Below are 22,349 nucleotides of genomic sequence, written 5' to 3'. Positions count from 1 at the left end.
CGAGACACTTCTATGCGATTAATCAAACTGTTTTTTCCCTGCATCACCCTTTCTTGCCTTCCCTCTGTTGTCCAGCCATCACCTCCACCGATGATTCCACTTTCTGACCACACAGTACAATTCCTGAGCACCGATGAGGGCACTCAGTTTTGCAAGTTACAAAAAGCCTCCAGATTCCTGTATCGTAGTCCCGTCTAAACCCTGTTTTATTTACTTTCTCCTGTTGCCCTTAAAAATCTCTTTCTTATAATGCTACCATTGTGTTTTCCTGCCTCATCTAACCATATTTTTCTCTCCTTAACTGCACATCCCCCAACTTTTCCATTCCTCCTCCCCATTTTTCATTCTCATGCATGGCAAACAAGCAGGCAAAGGCCCCTTCTGGGTCCTTAGCAGACATGCTGATGAGACTGATGCTCTTAGCAGGAACAAGGAGCCTCTGATGTACCCTCAGAGGACTTACTGCTAGAGCACTTCACAACTGCCCTTCCAGAAGGTCTGTCTGTACGGCAATCCTGGGAAGGCTGTCAATCTTGGCACTCCTGGAGTGGGACTCCTCTGAGCACACTTGGCTATTTCTATATCTGGACACAGATCCACGGTCTCTGATGAGCACCTTCTTAACAGCCCCAAACAACTGATGGGAGGTACCCGGGATGACCCCAATCCCTCATCTGAGGGTGAAGTCTCCCATGGAGATCCCCAGCTTCAAACACTCTTTTTCCAGCCTGTACTTCTCTGGAGTCAACAACTGGGATTCTCCCTATCCTGCTGAATACTCCAAATCAAGGTTATCATTTTTCCTTCACCCAAGAAAATATTTTTTATCATGGATCCTTTTGTCTCATCTAAGAGTAGCATCATTTCTTCCCAATTTTCCAGACTGGAGACCCTTAAAAATCATCAATTTCCCTTATTACATCCCACAGTCCTATCAACTACCCTGTGGTTTACCTCAAAAATAGTTCACAATCTTTTCCCTCCAGATCTCCTTGCTCTGGGACAGGTCTCTCCCACCACGTAAATGTTATGGCATCCCTTGTGGGTTTTCAATTCATCCTTTACAATGCAAAAGGTCACCTTTTGTTTAGAAGGATAGACACATCCATTCATTCTCCCATTTTAAATATGTTCAGGCTCTGAATTTTTTTCTACAGACCTGAACAAAGTCGAAATTCCTCGGTCCCAAGAAGCCTCCAGGGTCTGGCCCCACCCTAGTATTTCCTCCCCATTTCTATTCATACACTAACTACGTGTCCCACACAGAGTCACAGCACAGAGGAGTCAGTCACACAGTTCCAAGCCTCTGTGTGCTTCCTTTAGCCCAGAATTCTCTTAATTCCTACTGCTTATCCAAATCACGTTCATCTTTTAAGAAAGGGCTAAAATATCATTTATTTTAATATCCTACCTAGTCTGTCCTTCCCCTGTCCTTTCACAATGTGAACACTTTCAGTTGGTTTAATTCTGCTTGTTGTAAGTTTGTTTTGTTTGAAAATGTGTCTGACTCTGTCAACCTGAAATCTCTTTTGGAAATTTTCAGAGGAGTCATTTTTAAAAAGCCTCCAATGGCACTGAGATTGATACCTTGTTCACTGGTGGGACCCAAAAATCTTGCTGAAGTAAAAATCAAGTCTTCATTGTTTACTCCTCTGCTTTATCAAAATGACAGGGCTTACCAAGGAAGCACATCCTAACACCTGGCTTAAGTGATTACTATTCAAAGGCAGGCTCCACAATTATACTGTGAATTAAAATAAGCCAGATAAACGGAGCAAGATGAAGGCCTGTTTTTAGCTTATCCTGCTCCAGCTTACCTCTTTAAAACCGCCTTTATTTTAACTGGTAACTACACAATCTTCTGCCTTGCTTTAGTTTTGAGAGTTAAATGGCTTAAAAAAGATGTTCAATCCTACAGACAAAAAAGGAGAATCTAATGTCACCCCTAAGCCCTGAAGGGAGATCAACACCCCTGAGTTCAAAGGCAGAGCAGCCTCTGCGACAGAGCCAGGTAAAAGGAGGGCAGGTAAGGGCCCACCTTCCCTCCAAACCAGGGTGGAGAAACTGACCTGCAGCCGTAAAAGCTCACAAAATGCTGCTCAGCAGAAGAAAATTCACAAAGGAGCCCCTCTGCAGGAGGGGCAGGCTGAACGGACCTCAGGGTTAGGTCTTATATCCCCTCCAGGTGCCTGTCTTGAAGCTCTCTAGCAATAGACCGCCCAGGTCATCAAGACCACCTGTTCCCAATCTGGCTGCAGCTCCCCCACCTGTTCAAGAAGCAGATGGGATTGACAAACCAGGAGCCCCTTGGCTTGGTGGGCAAAGGAGCTGTAAACTGGGATGGGATTTACTTATCTTTTACCAGACTCCCATGGTCCCACAGACTTGCACATGCATTATCAAAATGTAAAAGGCAATAAACTGGACATTTGACTTTTGCTACACAAATGCACCTGTTGTGAACTAAATGCTAAATCCCAAAACCATATTCCATGCCTGCCAGGCTTAATTCCCTCATCTGTAAAATGGGAAAAATAATATCTATTCCGAGTCCTTAACAGAATCATTAATGTATAGCATCCATCCTAGTCCAGTCTAATACAGAGAAAGGAGGAGAAAACACTGTACTGACAGGAAGGGTCTGATTAGACCCAAGAAAAGGGGCTAGTGGCATATGTAGCTCAGTGGTAGAGTGCTTGCTAAGTATGGAATTTTGGCTAGGAATTTACCCCGGAGATGGGAGAGGGATGCTGTTTGCCAATTTTCTGGAAGTAAAAAAGCAGCAACTCGATAAAACAAGAGAGGCAAAAAGTCATGTTTAAAAGAGAAGCACAAACAGTCTGTGAAACACCTAAGTTCTCTTAAGGGAGAAAAAGAAAATCGCTATGCCAGTGTGGCAGGGCATGCCCCCACATATCCTTCCATGGCCTTCGAAGGACACGCAAATACCACCAGCGATGACACAGACAGGCTGAGGCTTGATGGGCATCAGAGGGTGGGATCTACTGAAACTACTACCAGCGAGCTGAGCTTCTCGACAGGTTAAAAATACCTGGCAATGTAATGGCACCAAAATAACCTCTGTCAGTGATTTTTGGCTCCTTCTCCAATCTGGTCATAGGAAGAAAAATAAGATTACAGGTGATTATATTTCATTTCCTTCACTCTCCTGCATTTTTCATTAGGTTTTTATGACAGGGAAATGCCTCAGAAAACCTTTAAACTTTGTATTTTAAAAAAGATAGAAACTCTTAAGTGTTTTGGATAATGACTTTAAAAATGCAGAGCGACATAGTAGTCACAGATTCATGTAACCAGATAAGATGGTGACAAAATATTTATCAGTGGACCCTGAAACTGGGTTTATTTATTATGTCAGTGATTCCCTATGAATGTTGACAGTATGGTCTGTTGAATTTCAAAAATATCCTTCTCCATGCCTTCCAAACACATATAGTGGGATGTACACTTGGCATTATGGGGTATTGGGCCCAGGATCCCCTGTAGATACCAAAACCCAGAGGAGCTCACTCCCATATATAAAACAGCATAGTATATGCATGTAACCTACACAATCCTCCCATATTCTTTAAATCATCTTTGGATTACTTATAATACCTAATACAATGTATATGCTATTTAAATGAATATTATACTATATTAGTGAACATGTTTACTACTGTCTGCACAATTTTTTCCCCAGTATTTTCCATCTGCAGTTGACTGAAAGTGTGGATGTGGAACCCACAGATGCAAAGGGATGACTTTACCTTGACATTAGTGTGCTGATTTTTTTTTTTTACGTTAAAGTGAATGCAAACAGATTTAGTTTTGATAATTTTGGGAAAACCTCATTCTTTCAATGAACCACCTGGATCCATTTTGCAGCTGTTATGTACTCTGCTAGGTAGTGTGCAAAGGATTAAAAAAAAGGACCAACTGGGATGTTTCTTGATGAAAGGGTACTAGGCAGTTCTTGGTCTTGGTCTGTGCAGAACAGCTGAAGCCCCCAACCACCTTGTAAGGAAGGCAGCCCCCTGTGGCAGGCAACTACCCATCTACTAGCTCCATCTCTCCAGCACGTTGGCAACCTGCCCATCATGTCCCATCAGTCTTGACTCTTGAACTTTACTCTTCAAATGCTATAGACAACCAGGAAAGACCCTGAAATCTGCACACTGGATCAGGTACCAAGTCCACCGACCTGCTAGAAGACCCTTTGCCAAGACTGTTATTAAGAGAAAGTCTGAGAACAGAGAGTCTGAGCTCTACTTTCTGAGAACTAAGTCTTTCAAAAGTGGAGCTGGACCAAGGCAAACCTACACTATTCTTTCTAGTATCACCAAAAGCAAAGCTAAAGAATGACAGGGCAGGAGAGAAGGGCTTGCACTCCTCGTTTTATACTTTAATCTACAGACATAGAAACTGAGGCCCCTGGAGGCATAATGACTTATCCAAGAGGTCACAGCAAAGCTGTGGCGGATCTGCAACCAGAGCCCTTATATCTTGACACCTGATCCACTTCCCTTCCACTAAATTATCAAAGAAGTGGTGGAAAAGCAGAGCAGAACCACCCGCAGTCTTCATAAGGCTCCATTTTTGAAGACAATATAATTTAAAATAGTTCCTGCGAAAAGATTCCACAAGGTCCAAGGCAAAGATATTCTTTAGGAAAAAAAACAAAACAGCATAATGCATGTAAGAAATGTGCTTTCTTTAATGGACTAAGAGCAGTGACCTTCAATACTATATTTCAGGAGGAGTGGCCACCCAAGAATCCAGTTTTGCCTAAAGCAAAATGTCATGGTCCCATCCACAATTTTTCATGATTCGGATAATTCATTCTTTAATAAAAAATAAGAAAAGATCTAAAAGGCCATATGACATTACACTTTAAATCAGCATGCTTATATGGGGGATTCTATATAAAACTAAAAAACGAAAACCCAATAAATTTAGTACTTTGTGCCTTTTGAGTTAGATGAGCTATATTAATCTAGTTTTTGCTGAAAGAAAAAAAAAAAAAAAAAACAACTAGAAGACAGTTGTTATAAAATCCATGAGGATTTCTGAGGAATAGCTGGGTTGAAGCAATGGTTGTGCTTTTTTATTCAAATTTAAATAATCTTCATCAATGTGTTCTGAAATTAGAACAGAACCTTCACATTCCTGAAAAGCTCAAAAGCACTTTCATGTCAAAACAGCCTGCCTTCTGAATTCTCTTAAGAAATCTTTACGTGAAGACAAGGATCACTGGAATCTAATAGGGAGAATGCCAACAACTTCTTCCTTGACCCATATTACTGAAAACGTGATTTTACTGACTTTGCCAAAAAGATATGGACTGCAACCAAATCTTCTGCAGCCCTCCTTTCTGCCCAGTACATTGCTTATTCACATGTGTTTGGTGGGTGCTTACTTTGAGGACACTACTGCTCCAGGTACTGGGACACAGCAGTGGAGAGGATGGGGAAGACCTTGGCCTTCCTGGAGCTTAATGCTAGTGGAAAAGGACAATGAGATACCCTGTGGACAGTGGCAATCATTGCAGGGAAAAGTAATGCATGGTATGGACAGTCACTGGCAGGGGCTGGGTAGTTCAGCAAGGTGGTCAGGAAGTATCTCTTGGAAAAAGCTCATCTGAACAAGGAGGAGATATGAAGATCTGAGAGACAGGCCTCCAGAGTGCAAAGGACCAGAGACACAGTCCCAGGGCGCAGCTGCCCAGAGAGCAAGGGGAGGAGATGACTATAGTCTTAAAATTCTGTTAAAGGGTTTGTATTTCACTAAGCTTACAATGAGAGGCCACTGGAGGGTTTATACAGGGGTGGTGATCAGAACTGATATTTGTTCTAGAAAGTTCCTTCTGACCTCCCTGAAAGCTACCTGAGTTGTTGGGAACAAAGAGGAAAACTCCCCTGTACAACACTAGGAATCTGCAAACATTGCATGCTCCAGATCCCTATTATCTTGGCATCTAACTTTGCATCTCTTTTTCCTTTGTCAATGAATGAATGTGCCAAGCTGTACTTCTCTTTCCCTGGGGGCCTTGCTGGGTTATTAGAAACCACACCAACACAGGTGTTGCTGGTGGACAGCTCAACTGTCCTGGCAGCAGCAAGATGATGAACCCCTGCCTTCAGTGCCCACAGGCCATACTATTTGGCCAAGGAGGCAGCAGTCCCTTTCTCCTCTGGGAGCCTGAGGATGGGAAGGGACACTTGTCATGGAAAGCCTAGCACTAAGTAGAATACATGCTGTTTAAACTCTAATTTCTTGAACAGTGAAAATCCCTATGAGTTACAGCATTTCACAATCTGTTTCCATCTCTTAATTCCCACCTGTGTATACTCGGAGACCTGCTCTTGACAAGCTCTTCAAGGTGGCTAACTGTGCAATATTATCTCTAATAGCACCTCTCAAGTCTGACTCTTAATTGCATTAATAAGGCAAGCAGCCATAACTATGAGGAATGACGCCTTGATACCACCACCTTCCCCTGTCTAAGCACAATGTATGGCTCAACATAATCAATATTCAGTACATAGATACTGAATTGAATTTGCTTTGACTCAGTTTCCATGTATGCCTTTATATGTAAAAAAGCAGGAGATGACCACTTTATTAAAATCACAGAAAGCCTGGCACAGCAGTGCATGCCTATAATCCCAGCAACTCAGGAGGTTGAGGCAAGAGGATTGCAAGTTCAAGGGCAGCCTCAGAAACTTAGTGAGACTCTGTCTCAATATAAGAAATAAAAATGGCTGGGGATGTGGCTCAGTGGTAAAGCACCTCTGGGTTCAATTCCCAATAACAAAAAAAATTATAATAATAAAAAAATTTAAAAAAATAAATCCACAGTGAAAAGTAAAAGAAAAAACAGCTTACACATTTTAGAGGTTTCTTTAGGTAGATGGAAGGTCCTCCACAAATCAGATAATGCAAATTACCCATGTCTTAGATAGTTTGGGCTGCTATAAAAAAGGATTGATAGGATGATTATTTTATGTGTCAACTTGATTTGGCTAAGGGATGCCCACATAGCTCACAACATTATTTTTGGGTGTCTGTGAGGGCATTTCTAGAAGAGATGAGTATTTAAATCAGTGGACTGAGTAGAAAAGGTCTGCCCTCACCACTGTGGGCAGACATCATCCAATCCATTGAGCCAGCACAGAACAAAAAGGCTGAGGAAGGGTGCATTCTTTCTCTCTTCATGATCTATGACATCCATCTTCTTCTGTCCTTGGATACCACAGCTCCTGGTTCTCAGGCTTTTGGAATCAGGCACTTATACAACCAGTGCCCCCTATCCTGGTTCTCAGCACTTCAGGTTTGGACTAACTGACACCACTGGATTTCCTGGGTCTCCAGCTTTCAGACGGCATCTTGTGGAACTTCCTAAACCTCCATAATTGCATGGGCTGATTCCAGTAATCAATTTTCCCCCCCAGTACTGGGGATCCGTTTTAGTCAGTTTTTTTCATTGCTGTAAGCAAAAGACCTGACAAGAACAATTAGTACGGGGTGGGGAGGACAATTAGTGAAATAAAAGTTTATTTGGGGCTCATGAGCTCTCGTCCATGAACAGCCAAACCCATGGCTCTGGGCCCAAGTGAGATAGAACATTATGGCAGGAGGGCAGGACAGAGGAAAACAGCTCAGGACATGGGTGCAAAGGAAACAGAGAGCTTTGTTCACCAAGGACAAAATATAAACTACAAATGCATACCCCCAGTGACCGATGTCCTCCAGCTACACTCTACCTGCCTTCAGTTACCACCCAGTTAATCCCAGTGGATTAATCCACTGACTGGGTTACAACTCTCATAATCTAGTTATTTTAGTTCTGCCCCTTCTTACATTGTCTCAAATATGAGCTTTTGGGGACATCTCATACCTAACCCAGAACAGAAGCAAACCTGGGGTCTCACACACTCTAGGTGAGTGCGCTCTCATTAGCCCCAATCTTCTCTTCTATATCTCTACATAGCCTATTGATTCTGTTTCTCTGGAGAACTCAAACAGAGCTTATAAATATAAATTTGATTTTCCCAGTTCTGGAGGCTAGAAGTCAGAGAACAGGGTGCAGGATGATCCAGTTCTAGTGAGGACCCACTTCTGTCTTGTACGTGGCTGACTTCTTGTATCCTTACGTGGCAAAAGATAGCTAAAGAGATCTCTGTCCCTTTTGTAATGGCACTAGTCCTACTCATTTGGGCTTACCTCCTGTGACCTATAAAAAACCTCCCAAAGGCACCACCTTCTAAAACCATCACATTGGGCTTAGGATTTCAACATATGAATTTGGGGTAGGGAGCGATACATACATTCAGTCTACAATAACCAAAAAACCTGTCTAAGACCCACACTCCAGGTGCCTGGCTGCTAGCCCCCATGTTCTTTCTACAGGCATGGAGGCTCAGGTAGAAAACCAGAGAAAAGATGATTAATGGCTGAGGGAGTATAGGTTGGCATGCAGTTGGAGTAAAGATGGTTAACAGCTAAGTGTATATAGTTTATTTAAGGTCGATAAGCCTGTGGCCAAGTCCCACAACATATTCAGCAAACAGACATACCATCTTTGTGCGTGCGCGTGTGTGTATGTGTATGTGTGTGTGTGTGTAAGGAGGTACTGGGGATTAAACTCAGGATCACTTTACCACTGAATTACATCCCCAGGCATTTTTACTTTCATATTTTTGAGACAGGATCTCGCCAAGTTGTGAGGTGGGCCTTGAACTTACCATTCTCCTGCCTCTGCCTCCTGAGTTATGGGGATTACCGGTGTGTACCACAGCACCCAGTTCATAGCATCTACTTTTAATTCCAGTAGTGAGTAGGGAAAGGGGTTTCTTTATCCCCCATTTTAACCTGTATCCTGTCACCCCAAACCTTGCCTTCAAGACACAATAGAGTTTTTTTCTTCTTCTCCTATTACCCATTAGGTTTTTCTTTGAAAGAACATTTTTCTTAATAGCTAATATATGTATTTTGGGATATTTTTATATGCCAGATTCTATGGTACTCACATTTGAACCTCAGAACGACCTCTCGAGCAGGTGCTAAAATTTCCCCCATGTTACAGAAGAGGACAACAAAGCTAGGAGAAGGGCCCAGGGCACTTGGAGTCCAGAGCTAATGAGGTCAGCTGGAACTTCCATTCTTCCTTAGTTCATCAGATTCCAAGGCTATATGCTCTCAATCTAATACCCTCAGCTCTGGAGATACACAGCCATCAGAAGAGACAGTTCTTTTTCTGATACTCACCTAGACAGGCACAGTGAAGTCACCTGCTCTACCTTCCTATAGTGTACCCCACCCGTGAATGAAGACTTCATGTCACCTTATTGATTCACCTTATCCCCCCCCAAAAGGTGAAAAAGTGCAGAAAACCAAATCTTGATTTAGAAAAGCAGACATATTCCTAAAATTATTTTTTTCTCTGCATAAATAAAGAAACTTTGCTCAATCTAAAGAAAATGTGAACTTGTTGAGCCTCCTTTGTATCTGTGAACCAGATTCAATTTTCTATGGTGATTTCAATGACTGAGTTTGATTTCTGAGGTGAATCCTGATTTCAAAGGACAAAAATCAAGACCAGAAATTCCAGGCATTAGGTTTTAAAAAAAAAAAAATCGATAAAAATAAGTCTTACTTCTCAACCTTTAATATTTATTTTAGTTGGCCCTCTGAAGACTATTTCTTCTGTTGAATTTACCCTACTGATCTCTGACAAAAGGGAACATGCTAAGGTTCAACTGCTGTTATAGCAATCTAGTCAATGATATGAGAATAAAATAAAAACTGTAGAAAGTTATTAATTTTTTTAAACTACTGTCAAATATTTCCCCAAATAATTTGCAACTCTTACCACGATCATTTAGTTCCCTATTCCATCCTGATGTACTGAAGAACCTGGAATTTGGCAAAACCCAAATCTATTTTCTAGGACCTTAGCTCTCCCTTGTGTATAAAGACGGAAATGCAGCTTTCAAGAAAATTTTGCCCCAGTAAATCTGATGACCCAATTTTAAAAGCTAAAATGTCACTTGATTTAAAAAAAAAAAAAAAAAAAGAAAGAAAAAAGAAAAAAAGGTCTATTTCGGCAAGTCTTACGCCTTATAATGAAATTCAAGGACATATTATTTAAAGTAACAAAACAAAAGCAGGAAAATATTAAAAGTATGACATGCATTATGTTTTAGATAAAGGAGCCAAAAAACCTTGAAAGGGTATAATAAAGTATTTTTAGAGAAAAGCTTATCTCCAGAATAATGCTTCAAGTTGAAGCCCAGAGGAGAGACTTCAGCCCATCTCTGATTTCAGGCTGGATCACACTTAATCCAGCTCAAATAGTAGAGATATGACTTCGAAGATTCCTAGACAGAGAAAAATCCACAGCCTACTTGTTCATACATGTGGGGAAATTTTTTATTTCTCATGGTGTGTTCCAACAGAATTTCAAATATTTTGTTTGAAACCCCAAGTTCTTTAACCTCTCCTCATACTTTTTCCTGTTCTTTATGACTGAAGTCTCCAAGAACTTGTCTGCCTTTTCCTATGTCAATTTAGCACTTTGGTTGCCTATGACAGGTCAACTAAAGGGGCTTACACTATATGTGCATCCAAGTACTATCTAACTTTTTAAGACACCAAAGTAAACAGAAAGGAGTCATAGTTTATTATTGATTATGCCCTGGTACTATATATTTCAATACTATTTTATTTTATTTTCTCTACTTCAAGCTTTGGGAAGAGGAAAACCCCAAAATCCTTTCATTTGGCAGCAGATATGATTATGGGGAGCTCACTCAGGCACATAAGTCACAGAAAACTCAAGCTCACATCTGGTGACAGATCAATCAAGGAAAAGGGTGTTCTGTCTCCTCTTTCCTCAAGGTTCCTCTATGACTTCTAGAACTAACTATATCTATCGCCGGATTTAAAGATCTAGGGAAGTGGGCCCTAGCACCATGATTTATAAAATAGTTACTGGGGCCCAAATGTACAAGGCGTTTCAAAACAAGCATCTATGCAGTATACTAAAAGCAGCATCCATACATTCACACCCACAGAAGACACGTGATGCCCTCAAAAAGGTAGCAAGATACACCAGCAATGGTATCTCAGTGGCAGAGCATTTGCCTAGCACGTGTGAGACACTGGGTTCTATCCTTTGCACCACGTAAAAAAATAAACAAAATAAAGAAGACATGCTGTCCATTCACAATTACAAAAAAAAAAAAATCTTTTTTTAAAAGTTACACCAGCAAATAAGAGGGACTGTTTAAAAAAAAAAAAAAAAAATCAGTTTCAAGACATCAGATTCACTGTGTTTTACAAAGGCATACTCTCCAAAATCCGTTCTTGCCACCCGGCTGGCAATTGCAAATTATACAGAGCACAAAATCTAGATTGCATTCCAATTATCTTCAAGTGCTGTGGGGCAAAAATCACTCACTCAGCAATTAAATAAATTCAGGGTTATTGCTGAGTGTTGTAAGGAAGGGAAGGATTCTGAAGTTGGCAGAAGGACCAAAGGAGCAGGAAAGATTGTAAAGCAAGGTATTCCAGAAATTACCATTTAGCCCACCTTTTAGATTTTCAGTCACTCCAATTTTACAAAGAATGAGGGCCACCTTAAAATGCCAGAAACATTACAGTCAGTGTACATGTGGCTGAAGTTAAATCAAAAAGGTTCATCAGAGGCCTGACATTTTGGTAGCTGGATGCCTGCTCTCACACAGAAAGACACAGTGAAGCCCTTCCTAGAAATTATCAAGACAAGCCAATTATCATGTGTCCTCAAATACACACACAGCGGTGTAGTATGTAGCACAGCACTGTTACCACCGTGGGCACACTATGGGAAAGTTATAAACAGAAATGAGTAGAGTAATTTAAAATCATGAATATTCCACACTTTCCAGATGGGTGGGCCATGCCCTGCTCAGGAAGAGACCTACTGCTTTGAAAAGGATTTAGACGAAGTAGGGATGCAAAGACATGTAACACCTCTGATTTCCAAAACAGTATCCAGAGCCCACAATCACACAGCAATCTCAACCAGGCTTCGCCCAGAGAAGATGTTAGGTGCTAGGCTGTAAGGCAGGCACTTTCAGGGTCAGGCTTACTTACAAGGAGAAAAACTGCTGCCCCTTTAAGATACTGGGAAGGTACCTTCAAAGTTGTTCTTATTTCAGTTAAGGCTCTTTGAAGAAACTTATAACAAACCACCTCCAAATTACCAAGTCACTCTGACTCATTGTTTTTAGGGGGAGAAAACTTGGCTAGTTAAAATGCTAAATTCTCTGCCCAGAGATACCTGAGCCCACCATCTTCTCTTTTAATCATGAGATTGTGACCAAAGCTGAGTATGCTAAGGAATGTGCCTGCCATCTTTCTTTTTGAAGAAAAACGTGGTTATGACCTAGAATCGAACATGCTAAGGAATGCACCCACCTCTACATGGGATGATGAGTCTTTCCCATATGACCAAGTTTCTCCAATAAAAGTCCTGCCTTCTTTGTTCAAGGAGAACATTAATTTGCAAATTAACTCCAGTGCTCGCCTTACTTGCTGCAAGTAAAAAGCCTCTTCACACTTGGTCATCTCCTGGCTGGGCCTCTTAGCTTTGCACACACCAAAAAGCGTAGGTATTATATTCTATCACAAAGCGTTCCCCTCAGTTCCACAGGCCCTTGGCAATCAAGAGCCAGGCCTGGTGGATGGGGATCTTCAGAAAGGCACTAGAAGCCACAATGCAGAACACTATAACCAGGACACACAGTGTGCAGGAAAGTGCTGTGTGACAGGAAAGCAAGGGAGACAGTCTTCTTCCATGGAAGGTAAAGGAGCAAAGAGGCAGACAGGTTCAAAGGCAATCCTGAAAACTCCTCCTACTGCATGATAAAGAATTTGTCTGGTCTTTTCCAGGGTTGCCGGCATGGAATGTCTACAGCCTTGGTATTCCTAAGTGGCAGGGATATCTCTGTTAAGTGAATGAAGTGACTCCTGGTGGGCCCCTAGATGGTTTCCCATGGGGACTGGTCACCAGAAAGATCAACTCAGTGATTAGAGGTTTGGAACTTTCCACCAACATGATCTCCAGGGAGGGCAAAGAAGCTGGAGATCAAGTTCACCCGTGTGACCAATGATTCAATCAAGTTTGCCTACATAATGAAGCCCCAATAAAAACTCTGGACCCTGAAGCTCAGTGGACTTCTGGTTAGAGAACACACTAGGAGAGTGATGTGCCCAGATTCCAAGCACAGAGGCCAGGGGAGCTGAGATTTCCTCACACTCTGCCATTTGACTAATTTGCTCGATTTATATGCTTTATAGTGAAACTGTGAATGTGAGAAGCATTTTCCTAAGTTTTATGAATCATTTCAGCAAATTACGGAATCTCCTGCACTTAAAGCCTGTCAGATGTATGGGGGGCCAAGGAATCCACAAACTGTGGCTGGTGTCTCTTTTTGGGGTCAGTGCCCTTTATCTTACGGGGTCTGTGCTGAGTAGTGAGTGCTAGCATTGAATCACAGTTGAGGTTGAATGGAAAACTGTACCTTAGGGTCCAACCTGAGATGTTGGGGAGGCTGGAGTGAGGAGCTCAAGAATGAGGCACTGCAATTGCTCACAGGTAGATTTGGCGGGAAGCTAAATGAGTTTCAGGACTCTCACAAGCTCCTTCCAAGGCTCTAGAATGATCCCTCGAATATGTTCATATGGTCTCAAACTTTTACAAAAATCTATAAACATAATACATGTTGTTTTAAAAAGATCCCAGAGCAGCCCAACCATCAGATTCTAAAAGCTTGGGGCTTGATAATCCCTGGTAGTGACTTAGCCACAGTTAAGGAAAAGGCCAGTTCAATTGCATCCTACATGTTCTAGGATAATGTGGAGGAAACAGTCAAGAGTTTGCAGACTCCCAAATAGGACGCAAAAGAGCTGAGAGTACTACATGATCAAAGAGGCCAGGGGTCTTAATGAGATGTCAGAATGTGGGACAGTTTCTGGGTGGAGACTGTGGCCAAGCCCTCCTGGGACTGCACTGGGACAGGAGTAGACTAGCAGCCCTGTACAGAGACCTGCTGGAACCCACAGGATGGGAAGAGAACCAGATCGCCATCCCCAAGGCCATGCCGCAACCCAGGTTCCACCTCTACCCAGATGCCATTTGAGGAAGGAAAATGGGATAGGAGCCCCCAAGAAACAGCCCACTGGGTAAGTGAGTATTGAACTGTCCACTCAAAAAAAGATGAAGTGAGACTGGCTACCACCAAAGACATTAAAGTTCCAAAGGAAACATGGATTTCAAAGCACTTAAAATATTCTTTTAAAAAACTGAACTGTTTAAAACATTATGAATGCAGAAAAAATATTCTTTAAATTCCTCCACTTAAATAGATTTTTTCAAGGATACTGTAGGCATTTTTAGCATACACGATTACAGAATAAAACCTGTTTATAATGAAATTATAACACATTTTAAAAGTAAATTGAAGGATCACTTAAATTTGACCTATGTGTGCTAAGGCAAAGACTGAGGCAAGACCAAGGTCTTGCTTTCCTGGACTTAGAGTGAGACCACATTTCCAAGTCTCTTGTGCAGCTGGAATGGCCACATGACTGAGTTCACAGCGGAATAAAAGCAGAAGTGATGTGTAACCATTCAGGCACGACCCATTAGAACTCCACATCTAGGGCTCCATATTGTTTTCCCCATTTCCAGTTCCTGAGGATGGAATGACCAAGCTGGCAGAAGCTCTGTCAGACTGGATCCCTGAATGACCCCCTGGAGAAAAAGTGCCTTAACCAATCAGGAATACCTACTAAGAACTTTTATATGAGTAAGAAATAAACTTTGATTTTTTTTTTTTTTTGATATGTCCATGTATAGGGCATATTTAAGTGTATCTATTGTAGCCAAGTACTGAACATCACCCTCATCTACATTCTTATACATCAATCTAGTGCTATTTCAATGTAGTGATCAATGGTCACTTACTTAGTGATCAATGATGCAAATAGTAATTTGCACAGGGAAGCCCCAAATTCTAACAAAATTTAGATCCAGCTTACCAAGTAGTAAAGAAATCAGGCAGGTTGGCAATGACAGGAATACAAGGAAACTGGAACTTAACCATGACAGAAGAATAAGCAAAGGACGTGTGCATGCAGAGTGGGAAGGGCAGTTAGAATTTACCTGCAAAGGCACCACATCAGAGGCAGCCACTGAGTTGGGCCTTGAAGGATAAGGAAAGATCAAAAGGAAGAGGAGGGTAGGGAAGATCATTCCAGAATGAACATAAGTCCTGAAACATTTTATCCATGGGGCTGTGATGCTAAAGACAGACAACATATTGTTCTGTTCATTCCGGGGAATAGAATCAAGGCCAGTGAGAAGCAGCTACAGGGAGAGAAGCTTCTATCCAAAGGGAGGAAGAACTAATAATCTGGGTTGACCTTGAACCACAGGGGCTATGCAGACAAAAAGGTAGTGTCCTTCCTTTGAGGGCTGGCCAGCCTCTTGGCATGGGCACTGCACAGGCTGCAATTTAAGCACGGGATGGTAGCTGCACCATTCAGCTGTCTTCCAACTCTGGGATTCTATGTAGCTCTGATGCCTCAGCCAAGCAGCCTTTGTGCAACATTGCCAGGAAAACAGAAGAATTATTTTAGCCCTGTTAGAGCATTTCTTATACGACAGTCCTTGCCAATCTCCCTTTCAAGGCAATGTTGGCCGGCTTTGCACAATGTGTTCAATCATCGGCCAGTAGAGAACATCTCTTTACATCCAGGCCCTTGAGAACCTCTGGAATTTCAATTCATTAGAACAAAAACTTAATAGGCTGATAATAAACAGGATTGCTACCGGTGAACAAGAAAACCAATCATACTAGGCATTTGTGCTGATTGCTGTATTAATTGTATAATCCTGCTTAACAGCAAGTTGCCAGCTCACACAAAATATAGACAGAGTTTTCAAATGATTCCTTTACAAAAAGATACTTCCAATAAAGCTCTACTGGGAAAAGCTTCGGGTTCTTGGATGACTTGGTATGTAGCAAGGCACCTAAGGTTAAAATTATAAATGTCAAATTCCATAGCATAGTTTTATGAAAAAAAAAAAAAACTAGTTTTTCATTTTTAGATGTGCCTGCTATGGATAAAAAGGGAGTTTACTAGACATTAAAAAGAGAAATGCTACCCCAACATTACTGGTAAGTTAGTGACTTTCCATTTTTCTGAGATCATACTTTCATTTTCACAAGTACTCATTGAGTCTCTAAGACAAGTTAGGTACAGTGCTAGGTACACAACCATAGGTAATGTAAGCTGTATGAAAAAGAAAAAAAAATAAGGTGTCTTAAACCTGAAAACTTCCTAAGATTCATAATGCTATCTTTCTTAAGAGCAACTGTCCAGAATTTTTGTTTTTTTTAAAAGAAGTAAGTTGGGCTGCATTTTTGCCCAATAAACAGGGCTATTTTGCTTGTAATGTCTGGAAATTATTCATATCAAAATTTGATTTTAAAACATTGGCCTAGATTATAGTTGTTTCATCTGTAACAACATTCCAGGTACTTCAGTTATTGCTTAAATAATAGAAAGAAAATAGAATTTTCCTAAGCTCAGAAATGGGTATTATTTTTTAAAAGAAAGTCTCACATTATAGAATGAATCTTAATCATACAACTACAACCCCAACGGTGAAACAAAGGAAATTCACAGAACCATATTCCGAGGCCACTGGACTATTGAAAGGTCTATGACAGTGAAATAATCACACAAGAGTTACATTTTATATGCAATTGTTCGGTCATAAACATGAGTGATGCCTTTGTTAGTCTCTTCAGAATCCCGCAGACTCCAATCTTTTCAGAATCCAGGTCACATCCCTCTCATCATACAACACCCTGAGCAAATCACTTCTCAGAGGCTACCAAGCCCTGTCTGCCTCTGATATCCAGTCTCAAGATTCTTCTCCTTGCCTTTCTACTTATTTACCTACCAACTCATGCCCTGGGTCCTAAAATCCTCATCTTGCAAAGCTTGGGAACTGTATTCCCCTTTGAGAAAATGAATCAACTCCCAATAGCTGCTTCTGTTTGGTTTGGTTTTTACCCAACTGTGCTTACTATTTCCAGCATGCATTTATTGGCCCTGTCTGGAATACATGCCCGAGGTTGCTCTCCCTGTCAAGGTACTGAGTCTGCTCTCAGTCATGAAAAGTAGAGCTAAACTTTCAAAGGAGACAACCACTTCAAATTACATTCACACACATGGCTCCTATGAGCATTTTGATATTTCTGTGCTCCCCAAGGAATATTGTGGGATTTTTACTCCCCAGTCAAAATAAGAAAGCACCATTTTTTCAAAAGGGAAAAATACAAACACTAAGTAACATTTTCGACCATTAGTGAGCCAAATCCCAGGCTCCAGTCTGTGCTCGCAATAGATAGATGAGATCAAGCCAAAATTGAGCATGCAATGCATCAGTACCCACTGATTCTGTTATTTCCAGTTCTGTGTCCTGACCTCTCTGGGCTTCAACTTTGCTGTCAAACCAAGAGTATATAAAGGTAACTTCCAGATATAAACATGCTTTGGGCCTGCCAAATAATACAGAAAACAATGCTGTCCCTAAACTGTCTCTGTAGGCCTTGCCAAAGTAAAACCTGCAATCGAGACCATGAAATGAAGGGGAACAATTAAAAAGATCTCTAAGGCCCCCTGCCCCATTCTGATTCTCAGTTTGAGGCAGAGGGGCGTGACCAGGCAATTGGTCATAAAATATCAGTGGGTATCATAGCTCTAATAATTCTGTACATCCAATGATCAATTCTGCTCTAGCAAAAAATGCATCTTTACATGTTTTTCCAAGCACTGCCCAAAAATGTAGAATGAGTCCACTACACCACAGAGCGAGTTCATCGTCTATGTTCAAGAGTTCCTCATTTTACCAGCAACTCGCCTGCTCAGAGAATGCCAGTTCTGAGCTCCTGATCTCGCCAAGTCACCACAGACACTCTGAGCACCAAAGACAGGTTAAAAAAGCCACACCTACCCTGAGCCACTGCTTCTCTGTGAGGGCGTCACTGTAGTCCACGTCACGACGCTGGCGAGACCCCCTACCAAATATTTTCTCCTCCTCTTCTTCACATGTCAGCCTTTCTACTTCGGCATCGTCCTTAATAATCCAGGAGGGCAACTCATCTTCCTCCATTAATCGAGGCTTGCGTTTTGGATTCCGGGCATCTTCCCTCCGCCGGTCCATGTCCATACGCTGGAGATAAGAATAAAAGAGTCACCAAAGAGAAGAGACTTCTGGGAGATTTTGTATGGTAGTATAGACTTCATAGGACCTACAACTTTCATAAGGGGTTGTATATGGCTGCAGGGTCCCTTTCAGTCTCTCTTATCCTGATTGACTTGCTCTGCTCATCCCTAGAGCACAGTGTCTAGGGAGAATTTTCACCAAGTCAAATCCCTTCCCTTCCTCTGTATCCATCTTTTGAATTGATTTATGCATTAAAAAAAAACTCTTTAATAACTCCTTTTCTTAGTCTTCACGTGTGCAGAGCTTCCCGTTAAGTAATTGTGAGAAAATTCAAGGTGGGGGGAACGCATCTTAAAAATATGAGCCCTGGCTATACAATTATAATTGCTTTCCTGAAAGAATTCTTAGAGCACATGAAAGAGTAAGTTCATTACGAACATTTCCTTTTATTCAAGAGGGCTTATGCTTTTAATTAAACAATCAGGAGAGAAAAAGTGACCCACGGTATCACTGCAGAATAGCCACTCATAATTGGACGTGTGGAGGGGATATAAAAAGTTTGATTAGTCAGTTGTCATGAATGCACTAGATTTTCATTACACCATGGGCAGTATAAGAGGAATACTCTTCAATTATTACTTTTTAACACTTTAGCTTGTATAAAATTATAGCAGAGAGAGAGACAGACCTCAGAGATAATCTCATCTCCATGTTATATGTGAAATGACTTCCTTTATAGTTTTCAAAATGTCAGTGTCCCCACCTCTTGCTCTTTTGAAAAAATTCAGTTCACTTTTAAATAAACTGTCACATACTTGGCTTTGAACTAAACAATCTGATAAAAAAAAGAGCAAATAAAACCATTGCCAAGTTTCTACTTACATTAGTTATATTTATATATCACTGGCTAGATATATCATATATCATTTCCACAATCAAAGAGACTATTAATCATTAAATTATTTACCTTTCCCTTTCTTCGGTTCTATCGTACTGAAACGGGGATTCGATACAATTTTTCCTTAAAAACTAAAACTAATAAAATGTAAATGAATTATCTACTACTCAAACCCAAAAGTGACCTGTGGAACCTATTTATAATTAAAGGTCAAAGCTCCTTAAACTATGCTTCATCATTTTTGGAAATCATTATATTTCCAGGATGGGGTAGGCTTGGGACATGGTGAGGTCCCATTGGTAGATAAAAGTGGCCATCCTGTTCTGTCATGTGCTATACTTAGCTTGCAATGCTCTGCTTAATCCTGCCTTCTAATACTTTGGTATCAGAGATGGAGCCACCAAACCTTCAAAATTAGCTCATGGATGCTTCATTTATAGAATGATCTAAAGAGGGGTCGCACGGGGCAATCTCCTAACCATTATTAGATAATAATAATAATAGTAATAAATCTTTTGTTAATATCCTACATTGAGGAGACCAAATATGGCCACTCCAGTTTTTGGTCATACTGCTACTATTACCTACACCAAAACCTGTAAAATGGCTTATACTATGTGTTTTTCTACAAGTGAGAGTATATATTTTCTGTTTTAAAAGCAAATTATGTAAAGTGCTTGTCTAGCATGCATAAGGACCTAGGCTCTATTCCCAGCACCTACACTCACACACATGCACACACACACACACACACAAGTAGATTATGCACTTGCTTTTATTTTTAGGAAAGGTAGATACACAATTAGAGATTCTACTTGGAGAACACAATACAAAATCTTAAGCTGACATTTAAGAAAAAGACTTTTTATTTAGTTAGACCTGATGGTAAACCTTATATTTACCAGTATGATTATTTTTAAAAATATTTCTTGCCATTGTAGAGAACATAGCTTCTGAAGGCAGAATGTTTGTATGTAAAATGTTTCAGGTATGTATCTTAGATTGTCAATCACTTTTTTTGTGGGGGAGGGATTGGGGATTGAATCCAGGAGCATTCTACCAGGTACATCCCTAGCTTTCCCCCACCCCCGCTCTTTTCTAAATCTGAGACTGGGTTTCACTAAATTGATGAGGCTGACTGGCCTTGAACTTAAAAATCCTCCTGCCTCATCCTACAAAATAACTGGGATTATAGATGTGTATCCCTGAGCCTGGGTCAAAGAACTTTTTAAGGTAAAATCACAGAATAACAGGTAACTTTTTTAAAGGTAAAATCACAGAATAACAGGTAACTTTCTGAAATCAACTTTTAGAAGTGATACAAATGTTCAAAAGAAAGCTTTTAAAGAAACTGCTTACCATATGTTGTTTACTGTCCATGATATAAAACCAAATGATAAGTTTATATTAATTTTAGAAAGAACTTACTTCTTTATAATAATGGCTACAGTGTTTTAATATTTGAAACTTGGAGACTTGTTCCAGCTCACATTCCACTCTTGTTTCTTGCTGAACTTTTTAATCAAGAGTAGCTGGTAAGGATTCAAATTTTATTTCCTGCCCCCTGGTGGAGGTGCTAATGAATAGTGAATCGGACAAAGGTAGCCAGCAGATTAGATTTTAAAAAACCAAATCTGCACAATCCCCCAAATAGAAGTCAACCTTTAGGAAACAGGTATGAAAATTCACAAATTTAATGTGCCTACAAAAGTGTGTTTCCTACCAGTCTCACCTGTTATAAAACTGTTCTTCATGTACCATATTCCCAAGTTAAAAGAAGACCGTGCCTTGGGGCAAATATACACATTTTTTTCCTGAGATTTTCAGGGTTTTTTTTTTTTTTTTTTCTTCTTTTTCTTTTCTTTTCTTTTTTTCCTTTGGTGCTGAGGATTGAACCCAGAGGTGCTTAACCACTGAGCCACATCCCCAGCCCATTTTATTTTAAGACAGGGTATCGCTAAGTTGTGTAGGGCCTTGCTAAATTGAGGCCTGCCTCAAACTTGTGATCCTCCTGCCGCAGCCTCCCAAGTCCTTGGGATAACAGGCCACTGTGCCCAGCTCTGAGGCCTTCAATTTCTACAAATAACCAGCCCAAAAGTAAGAAAGGAGAGGTTTCTTTTTCCCTTATTTCAGGGCCTCTGATGAACTCTCCATTTCTGGGCCTAATCTAACTTGTATACTGGCAGGCAGCTTATCCTCTCCATATCACAAGAGAACTTGGACCCACAGTCGTGCTAAAGTATTGCCAATCAGTGATCAGCTGGGCACGCAAGGGTCCCCAGCCATCTCAGGGTTCCCCAGCCATCTACATTTTAGTAAGTTCCTTAAAGAGAGAGGGGATATCTCTTTCTGACATGTATCCCTAATCTCCCAAAATACAGAATAATCCATACATGTGGTGAACAAAAGGAATGAAGAACTTCAGGTTTTATGAAGTTTTTACCAATGTCCCATTTGGTCATTAAGTATTCTTACTGCTCTTTGTCTCCATAATGGCTATACCTGTGTAGGGTGGCTCATTTGGGGGAGAGCAGAGGAAGCACATACCCCAGTTTAGGAGTTATTGCTACAGATACCTGAATTTTCCTGAAAAGAGTTAATGGTTGATTATTATAAATTATTATGTGTGGACACAATCAGTGCTCCCTAGACAAAAAAAATCACACACCCACTCCCCACAAAAATAACATAAGCATCTACACAGTTGGAGCTCCATTCTCAAAGACTGTCCAGGTTAAAATGGCAGAGATTACAAACCCTCTGGGTCATATTTGGCCTGCAGTTGTGTTTTGTTTGGCCTGCACTGTTACACAATAACAATAATAAAAGCTCTGAATTTAGTAGCAAACATTCTGAAATCTAGACATTGCATATTAAAAACGTCAATTTCCAGCTTCTCTGGAAAATCTGTAATTTCTGGCTACACGGGTCTCACATTTCTCCCTTGTCCTTCTATCCTCAGACACAGCATCTCCAATAAACCTACTCCCTCCAGTTGCTTCCTCATACTCTAGCAGTTCTAGCTTATCTAAGTCCTGAGGGTATTCCAGTTTGGGACCTTGGATTCCAAGATTCTGCAGCAATAGACTATCAAAGCTACGGTTAACATTTATTCACTCCCTCCACAATCAGGCTAAATGTCTTTGATGAAAATAAAAA

At 40.8% G+C, this 22,349-nt stretch overlaps 1 protein-coding gene across 5 annotated transcripts in view; it reads right to left on the bottom strand.

The window, feature by feature from the left end:
- SMARCA2 (SWI/SNF related BAF chromatin remodeling complex subunit ATPase 2) overlaps positions 1–22,349 on the bottom strand; it is a 164,297-nt gene that overhangs the window by 39,067 nt on the left and 102,881 nt on the right. For all 5 annotated transcript variants that reach the window (XM_079112997.1, XM_079113001.1, XM_079113000.1 and 2 more), the window contains exon 27: positions 18,080–18,298. In XM_079112997.1, coding sequence (XP_078969123.1) covers positions 18,080–18,298 — 219 coding nt within the window. The remainder of the gene's footprint in view (positions 1–18,079; positions 18,299–22,349) is intronic.

This window comes from Sciurus vulgaris (genome assembly GCF_902686455.1).
Source record: "Sciurus vulgaris genome assembly, chromosome: 15".
Taxonomy (NCBI): Eukaryota; Metazoa; Chordata; class Mammalia; order Rodentia; family Sciuridae; genus Sciurus; species Sciurus vulgaris.
Note: the sequence above shows the minus strand (reverse complement) of the source record. Positions and strands in the feature narration are given on the sequence as shown.